We start from the raw sequence: 9527 nt of genomic DNA, 5'->3' as shown, positions 1-9527 counted from the left end.
GACGTTGTGCAGTCTGCATAAAGGTAAGATGAGAGAAAACCATGAGAATTATAAAAAAGGAAGAGAAGCAAAACAAAAGATAAAGGATGCATAAAAAAGAAAGCAAATGTAAAATGGGGGAAGAGTATGAGAAAACTTTGAAAGTGTGATATACTGTAATATGCGCTGGAGACGAGCACAGTATGCAATAGTGTGCAATGATCTAATGGCGTGCTCTGACCAAGAGCGAGGCCCCCGGTCAAAAAGCCCTTTCATACACCCAACAAAAGCTACCTTCTCTTTTGTATGCTTATAGCATCTAGCACCTTCGCCCACGGGCCAGTTACTCCTTAGACTCGTTGGGGACATGTCGTGCCTCTTCTGTACTTATAACCTACTGATTAATAAACTCACGAATCGTACAACCTGTTTCACTGATGCCCCAGGCAACTTTACTTACGAACATGGCGCAGTGAGTAGGATACTTGCAATTAATTGCAATTACAAGCACCCTTGTAACGTACAACAGTGAAACATAAGCACGGTTCGTTAATCGGTGGCGTGGAAGCGAACGAGTGACAGAAACGCGACACTTCAGGATCCGGTGGTGCTTACGTGAACGAGGTGTTGAAGGAAACCGCAATAGTGCACACTTATGACCGTGCAGTGCAGTACAGTTCAGTGAAGCCCTACCGTGTGACACGCTTTGGTGGCCCCGTAGAGAAGCGAACAAACAGGCCTTTCATCCCAACCCTACGGATACACTGCCTCTCGGTAGAGCGCTCTCGACACAACCGCGACCAACATAGAGAACGACGCTGACGTCACGCAACACCCCAGCTGACTGACGTAGACCGCACCGCCAAGCCCGGTCCATGATTCACCTTTGTCGCTAGAGGGCGACGTCAAATTACCCGCCCCGCCCACGCTCACACCAAACGTGACGTTTCTGCGGGATGGCTGCGGCGACGTTGGGCTTCGCCTAGCGGTGAAACAAGACGCACAGAGGGAAGACCCTGCGAAAGTTGACGCAATGGCGAAGACCCTGCAACAAGTCCTAGCCCTCGTCACCCGCTCGACGTCCCCTCCATCGAGGCCTCAGCCGATTCTATTCGTCCCGGCCTCGCCTGTAACCGGAGCGCCGCCCGCCCCTCAGCCGCCGGGTAACCTGACGGTTCCGTGCTCGCCGCCGTTGCAGTCCGACGCCCATTTCCAGTCGTTCCTGTCGTGGCGCCGCGGCTGGGCCGACTACGCCGCTATGGCCAGCGTCAATAGGATGCCGCACGACTTACAGCTTACACAAGTCAGATTGTGCTTGTCTCTCGGCGTACAGGGGGTTTTGCGGAACTCACTTGACACCCCCCACGATACCCTGCTCTCGGCCGACGAAGTGCTGGACCGGCTGCAACTCCACCTCCGAGACGCGCGAGTCGAGGTCCTTCGCCGCCGTGATCTATTGTAATGCAGGCAACCGCAAGGCGAGTCCTTCGACGACTTCTACGGCCGCGCCAAGCACAAGGCCTAGTAGGTAGACCTGTGCGCCGTAGGCGCCGTCGCTTGCGCGGAGGCCCAGATGAAAACGGTCATACTCATGGCCGTCGGGGAAGAGGAACTCGTACAACGCATCAGCTTCCTCCCCGTAACCGGGTCACTGCAGGAAGTAGTGACCAACTGGCGCTCGAACGAGTCGGCGAGGGGGACAGTTTTGGAGCACCAGGGCAACTCGCATGTGTGCACCGTCTGAGCATATAAAAGTGCTCAACGCCAGGCGTGCGCACCCCCACGTCAGCCGCCTCCCGCGCCCTCCTTACGACCTGGTGACACCTACTGCCTCCAGAGAGACGCGGCTCTGCAAGGCGTGGCTAACTGTGTTAAAGTGGTGGATGGTATCCTCCTGTTCGACGAAGGCCTCCCCGCCCACTTCCGGAGGATCCACCACATGCTTACCAGATGCCGCAGCCACGGCATCACCCTTAACAAGAAGAAATTCACGGTCGTCAACCCCAGCGTCAGGTTCTGTGGCTACCGCCTCTCCGCCGACGGTATATCCGCCGACGAGGACAAGGTAAGGGCTATACTTGACCGATCTACATTCTTTCATAGGCTTGGCGAACCAACTGGCGGACTTCACTCCGGCCATAACAGCGGCGGCTCAACTTTTATGGCCTCTGCTGAGTCCCAAGCGCTCATTCACTTGGACCACGGATCACGACAAGGCTTTCGCCGACGGCAAGCGAGCTCTGTACTGGCGCCCTTTTACCCCATCCTGCTAGTGGTACTGCAGCCGGATGCGTCGCGCCTATACAGCATGGGGTACGCTATCCGCTAGGACCAAAGTCAGGGGCACCTGCATCTCGTCCAGTGTGCCATTCGGTTGCTGACGGACCATCGCCCGCTCATTCCCAACCTTAACTCATACACCCTGGACACCGTCGAGAACCCCCACATACAGCAGCTCAAGGAGAGGCTCTCGCCCTTCGTCTTCACGGCGATGTGGTGCGGCGGGAAGCAGTTCTGCATACCTGACGTCCTCTCACAAGACCCGGTCTCCCGCCTTACGCCGGAGGACGACACCGACTGCCACAAGGACGTCGCGCATGTCAGGAGCGATGTCGCCGGCAACGATAGCGCTCGTGGTGATGGCCCGTCGTCCAACGCCAACAAGACGGTCCAGAACCCTGGGCCGCGGGCACGGGTGGACCCAGCCTACGGCCACCTGGTTACCTGCGTGTCCTCCGGGTTCCCGTCCAACCGCCTCGCCTTGCCCAGCTCCGTCCTCCTGTACTGGTGCTCCGGGACGCCCTCTCTGCCGATGGGGACCTGTTACTCTACGGCCAGCATATCGTTGTCCCCGACGCTCTACGAAGAACGCGCTTACCCGCCTCCACGGCAGCCACCGCGGCGTGGAAGCCACCAAGCGACGGGCTCAAGAAGCCATATTCCTGCCCAGCATTGACTCCGACATCAAGAGCACGGTGGAGGCCTGCGAGCCATGCCAGGTGCTGCGCCTCAGCCATCAGCATGAGCCTCTGCTGTGTGACGACCACCCCACCGGGCCCTTCGAGTCCGTGTCTGCCGACTTCTTTCACGTCGCAGGAAAGTCCTTCCTGGTTTTAGCACCTCATCCTTAAGACCGCACCTTCCGGCAAGAACCACTGCGAGGAGTTCGACCGCGGTCTCCGTCCCAGGCCAGCCACTCACCCGCCCAGGTCCTGTACGGTCGATCCTTCCGCACATGCGTCCCGGCCCACTCGGAGTCCTTCTCGGTGGAATGGCAAGCGCGCTTGGAGGAGTACGATCGCCGCCCGCAGCTCGGGTCACCCAGACGCTCCGGCGATACGACAAGAACGCCCGGCCCCTCTCCGGGAGAATCTGGTGGCGTAATCGGCGACACCTCCGCCCGGTGGCCCCGCCCCTCTGCGACGCCGCCACTGTCACGCCACATCCCTCGATGGTGGACCTGCGGCCCTCGTGCGCGAATCCACTCGCCCACCGCCGCTCGCCTAGCCTCACGGATACCAGGTGTGGTAAAGTGTAATTGGCATAGGAAACTAACACACTTTGCAATGGTGTGCAATGCTGTATGGCGTGCTCTGACCAACAGCGACGACACCGGACGAAAAGCCCTTTCATACATCCAACAAAGGCTCCCTTCTCTTTTGTGTGCTTACATCATCTAGCACCTTCGCCCACGGGCTAGTTACTCTTTAGAAACCTGTGAAACATGTCGTGCCTTCTCTGTACGCATAACCTACCGATTGATAAACCCACGAATCGTAAAACCTGTTTCACTGCTGGCCCAAGCAACTTTGCTTGCGAACAGAAAACAATAAAAAGATGTTTAGGAAAGAAATGAAGGGAGGAAGGGGAGGTGAGTCAAGTAGAGGAGAAAAAGTAAAAGTTGTAGATGGACAGATCTTGACGGAAGAGGAAGCGGTAAGGGGAAGATGGGTGGAGTATTTCAGAGAGCGGGGGGGGGTGAAGGAGGATGGGGAGGGATTGGTGGTAGCAGTGGGAGGCGCTATGAAAATGACGGTGATGGAAGAAGAAAAGGGAGGACATAAGGTGCAAGTAGCTCTGAAAATGATGAAAACAGGTAAAGCTCCTGGATTAGATGGGTGCCATGCGAAGTGTCTGAGGAAGGTAGTTACAGTAATAATTGACTGGCTGTGAGGTTGTTTAATGTATGTGTAAGGGAGAGTAGAGTCTCATAGGACTGGTGAAGTGCTTGTATAGTTTCGCTTTACATGGGAAAAGGGGACAAATATGTGTGTAGCAGTTTTGACGAGAGTAGTACAGGCTGTGTTAGAATGGAAAATGGAGAGAGCCAATGGTGTGAGGTAAAGGTGGGACTGCGTCAGAGCTGTGTCATGTCGCCATGGCCGTTCAATGTGTACATGGATGGAGTGCTGCGGGAGCTAAAGGCAAGGCAATGGGCAGGGAACTGAAGACTGTTAAAGAAAGTGGAGAAGAGTTGGAAGTGATCAAGTTGTTGTTTGCTGACGACACTGCGTTCGTGGCAGAGTCGGAGGAGGAATTAAGGAAATTAGTGATGGGGTTTAGAAAGGTATGTGATAGGAGAAAGTTGAAGGGAAATGTGGGTAAAAGCAAGGTGATGAGGTGTACAAGGTTAGAGGAAGGCTGTTAATTGGAAGGAAATCTAAAAAGAGAGAGGTTAGAGAAAGTGGAAAGCTTTAGGTGTTTGGCAGGAAAGGGAGAAATGAAGGTGGAGGTAAATTGTAGATTGAGAGAAGTAAGTAAATGCTTTGGGGATATTAAAAAGTGTTATGAGAAATAGGCAAGTGGGAATGGATGCAAAGAGGAGATTGTATGAAGGGGTGATTGTGCTGACGGCATTGTATGGGCCAGAGACTTGGAACTTAAGAGAAGCAGAGAAGAAAAGTTTAAATGTGTTTGAGACGAAATGTCTGAGAGATATGGTAGGAGTTACTAGGTTGGATAGAGTGAGAAACGAGGAGGTGATAATGAGAACGGGAGGGGAAAAGGAAGTGGTAGATAGAGCTGGTGAAAGATTATTAGGATATCTGGATACATAGAAAGAATGAGAGGTGAAAGATTAGTAAAAGAGGTGTGGAAGGCAGAGGTGCGGAAAGTGAAGTTGAGGGGACGACTAAGGATGAGATGGATGGATGGTGTTAAAAGGGCGTTGAGTACGACGGGAATATTTGTTAAGCAAGGAAAGGAGAAGGCAAGAGATAGGAATGAGTGGAGAATGACTGTGTATGAAACATACTGTTATGGAAGGGAAGGAGGTATGGGGGATGGGGATTAGGGAGTGTTAATGTGTGAATGATATTTTGACGCAGCCCGAAGGGATTTCTCGCTGTCTTCTCTTTTTCTGCATGAGGAGACGGTGAGGGGGTCGACGATTAAGTGAAGCCTCCTTGCTGTGAGTGGAGTGTGTCTTGCTGCATTGCGTTTGACCCAGAACAGTTGGCGGATGCAGGGGTGACCCGTTATCTATCAGGAACTGAGATGGGAGGGGTAGAAAGGGTGGTGGAATAGGGGGAGTCAAATGGGTGGGAATAGGTACTATGTGCCTCTGAATTATCTACCTCCCTTATAAGAGGGCTAAAACTCTAGGTATATAGACACAGATGAAAAGACGTTGCATTTTGCTGTGTCTTTCCATCACTAAGAATTAGCTTGATATTATGTTTGATATTGTGTTAAAACAGACTTATCAAGTTGAAGGTAAAGAACCGAGGAAGGAGTATCCTAAAGCATCTCCATATAACATATCCCATATACTGTACTTACTCTCGCAACAGATGCATTTATCGTGGCTGCAGAAAGGTTGGCCAACACCCAAGACTTTTGTGCCACAATCTTTCGAGCGGTGTCGACAAGTTCCACCTTCCCTTTGGCATTTGTTCTTTGTCTCGCATTCTGACATGGGAAGCAAATCATAAATTGTATTATTCGTGAACTCCTATTTGGAAGTTCAAGCTAATGTTGAAAGTACAGGGTGGTCACTGCAGTGTTCATTTGAAAGATGTAAGATATGTTTGAGGTGAGATAAGTTTATGTGGATACATCGGTGTAGGTGACACTCGTACAAGGAAAAGGCTTTCTATCCCTACCTTCAACAGGGGTCGACGTCGTAGCTGTGGTGGTTGAGGTTGATGTGGTGACAGAGGTAGACGATTCTGTGGAGGTGGATGATTCTGTAAAAATAAATGTTGATATGTTGATTGTTCATTCGTTGAAGAAATTCTCTGAAGAAATAGACTGGGATGTGATGTTCATAAAAAATCCGTGTAGATAGATGGGTGTATTTGATATAGAGAAAAGGCTTTCTATTCTTACCTACAACAGGGGTCGACGTTGTCGTGGTCGTGGAGGTGGTTGGTAGTTCTTCTGTGGGATGTGGACAACCTTGACTTAGTTCATGGTATACTGGATGATTTAATAGAATCATTTGGTGTTGGTGCAATGGACAATTTAGTAGATATTATGTAATACAAGATCCCTCTTGCAATAAAAAGTATACTCCATTGTAGGAAGAAAATTATGAAATTAGAAGAAAACCAGAGATGTGGCACATATAAGAAAATATAATCAATTGGACAAAAAGTGAATCAGGCTTATCTAGTTTTCTTTTTTCAAAATCTTTTTCTCCTCTGTTTTGCTCTACACTTTACTACAAGTCTGCATTAATGAAATCTAATTCAATTTTGTGATCATTTGTGTGCGTTGATATGCACTAAACCTGACATGACGTAATATTCCATATATGAATACAGAATACAGAATACAGAATACAGAATACATACTTTATAGGAAAATTTTAATATTGCCAAGCCATTAATGTTTGAAACGGCCTAGAGAATGTTCTAATGAAAGTAGCCTTCCAGATATCTTTTAAAAGAAGACAAGACGTTGGCCCAGGCCTGCGAAAACTTACCCAGACAACAGTGACATGTGTCATCGCCACAGAACGGTCTGCCTATGCCGATCACCTCTGTGCTGCAACTTGCCTCCAAGGGTTGGCAAATACCTTTTCGTTTAGCGCAGGGTGTCTTTGTCTCACACTCTGGCAAGAGGTTAATCAATTATCAATACAAAATATGATTTAAGCGTGACTACAGTTTTACCTTGATCCCATTTGTAGCAGAATAAGTATACTGAGTGCAAAGTCCCTGGCCAAGATATTGCTGTGTGTGTGTGTGTGTGTGTGTGCGTGCGTGCGTGTGTGTGTGTTTGTGTGTGTGTGTGTGTGTGTGTGTGCATTTTCATGTACATGCGTAGACTCAGAGGTGATTTGATACAGGTCTTTAAGATTCTAAAGGGAATTGAAAACATCAAAAGTGACAAAATTTCAAACTGAATGAAAATCCGACAAGAATTAATGGTTTCAAACTGTCAGCAAATAGATATAATTTGGAAGTGGGTAAAAATAACTTCCGTGTAGTTAATGAATGGAATAAACTTCCTGCAGAGGCAGTGTAATGTATTCAGTTCGAATCTTTAATATTCGTTTAGATAAGCACCTATGCAAGATGCTTTAATGCTTGCCATTTATTTTATATTATTTGTTTATTATATATATGTTTATTATTATATATATGTTTATTATTATATACTTGATTATCATTTATTATTATCTCTCAATTTCTTATTATTTACTACTTACCTGTTTGTTTATTATCTAACTTTACCTATTTATCTATTACTATTCATATCATTACAATTTTTATTTGTTTATTCATTTATCTATTTATCATGATGATTTTTTCGCAACCGACCTAGTTATGGACCATAAGGTCTTCTGTCGACACTTATTCAACCAGGAAGAAGTATTTCTATTCTTACCTTCAACAGGAGTCGACGTTGTGGTTCTCGTAGCAGTAGAGGTTGATGATGTGACAGTAGTAGACGATTGTGTCGTGGTAGAAAGTACTGTCGAAGTAGATATTTCTATTACAATTCTTCTAGACAAGTTGAACGATAGTGGTAAAAGAAATTCAGAGGGAGACATGAATCTATCTTATTTCATTTTGATGTATAGTCATGATAACTGCTGGAGGAATGGGGTCATTGGCTCATCTAGGTAAATCACCCAATTTAACAGGATTAGTGTTAGCCGGAGGGAGGGATTGATCTACAGGGAAAAGAAAATAACAGTGGACGCGGACCTAGATTTAAGACCATTTGACCTTACTACTACAATGCCCTGATCGGGTTTTGACCATTACTTCTAGAAGTGGTGTTCTAACTCTCGTCCATAGCACGGCTCTCCAAACACGGAACAGTAATAAATGTGCAATCTTTACAAAGCTACATACCTCTTACGCATGTGCAGCCGGTCCGACACCATTCGCCAGGGATTAAATCTGCTTGATCTGCAACCTCGCCCACGCACATTCCGGATCTTTCTTGGCATCTCCTGTCTTGGATGCACTCTGCCAAAACAAAAATATGACAATCTATACCTCATTCATTTATACCAAGGATCACTGCAATCATGGACACTCAGTGACGGCCACTTAACACAAGACTAAATTGAAGTCATTGACATCACGAATGAGCACACAAATTTTCTTACTTATGCAGCAGACGCAGACGGGCCTGCTGGGGCATAGACTCGAGTCACGATACTCGTCCAACCTGCATTTTTCTTTACGCCGGTTTATGCATCGCCCTCCCACTTGTGTACACGGTTTTTCCTGAGGACAGCTTCTGAAGTCTGGTGGTAGTAGAGAAAAGCATGTCGTCATGTTGGTTTCCTTGTTACTGATATGGATCTAATGAAAATGTATTCGGCCAATCAATTCCCCCTTGGAATAGCATGTATGGAAGTATCTATAGTTAAGATATGTAGACATGACCCCGTCGGCGACGTTAGTTTATGCAAGACTAACAAATTGTGGTGGGTCATATTAAAGGTATGAAACTGTCAACCCTTCTTACCTTTAACGCACGTGCAATTACTACCACACAGGTTAGTATCGATTATGTCTCGGGGATTATCGACATGATCCACGCACATTCCGTCCTTTCTGAGACATTTGTTGTCTTGGAAACATTCTGATAAAAGAAAACGTAACACATTATCATGGTGAGCTATTTGATTATAGTTAAATGTACAAGAAAAGTCTATTTATATTTTATATGCACATTTTATTCAAAGAGATTTCAAGAAAAGCACTGCTAATATTTGTGTAGTGTAAGTACGTTTGACGCAGACACAGCCTTCCATGCACTTGGCTTTGACCACTTTCATAGTGCGGTCGACCTCGTCTTCGTGCACGCATTCCCCGTCCTTCTTTAGGCAACTTTCGGACGTTGTGCAGTCTGCATAAAGGTTTATATATAAGTAGGGGATAGCAGTATAAAAGGAGAAATAATCAATTCTTCCAATACCTTTTGTATATAGATATGACTTAATATTTCATAATCTATTAAAAAGAATGGTAGTGAGTGGTGGATGATGAAGTGAAGAAGCCAATAGAAGAGAAGAAGCGAGCATTGAGAGACTGGTTATAAAGATGAGAGAAAACTATGAGAATGATCAAAAACGAAGA

The 9527-nt window shown here is 47.3% G+C and overlaps 1 protein-coding gene across 1 annotated transcript; it reads right to left on the bottom strand.

Moving 5' to 3' along the window:
- Nucleotides 1–8099: 8099 nt before the first annotated feature.
- LOC143030867 (uncharacterized) lies at nucleotides 8100–9256 on the bottom strand. Its single transcript, XM_076194088.1, has 3 exons — nucleotides 9178–9256; nucleotides 8914–9030; nucleotides 8100–8689 (listed from the first exon to the last, which is right to left on the bottom strand). The coding sequence occupies exons 1-3, from the start codon at nucleotides 9224–9226 to the stop codon at nucleotides 8490–8492; spliced, it is 366 nt and encodes a 121-aa protein (XP_076050203.1). The 5' UTR covers nucleotides 9227–9256; the 3' UTR covers nucleotides 8100–8489.
- Nucleotides 9257–9527: the final 271 nt, after the last annotated feature.

The sequence above is a fragment of the Oratosquilla oratoria genome, chromosome 12 (genome assembly GCF_046742065.1).
Source record: "Oratosquilla oratoria isolate Oo_2021 chromosome 12, ASM4674206v1, whole genome shotgun sequence".
NCBI lineage: Eukaryota > Metazoa > Arthropoda > Malacostraca > Stomatopoda > Squillidae > Oratosquilla > Oratosquilla oratoria.
The sequence above is the reverse complement of the archived record's forward strand: the minus strand, read 5'-3'. Positions and strand labels throughout refer to the sequence as shown.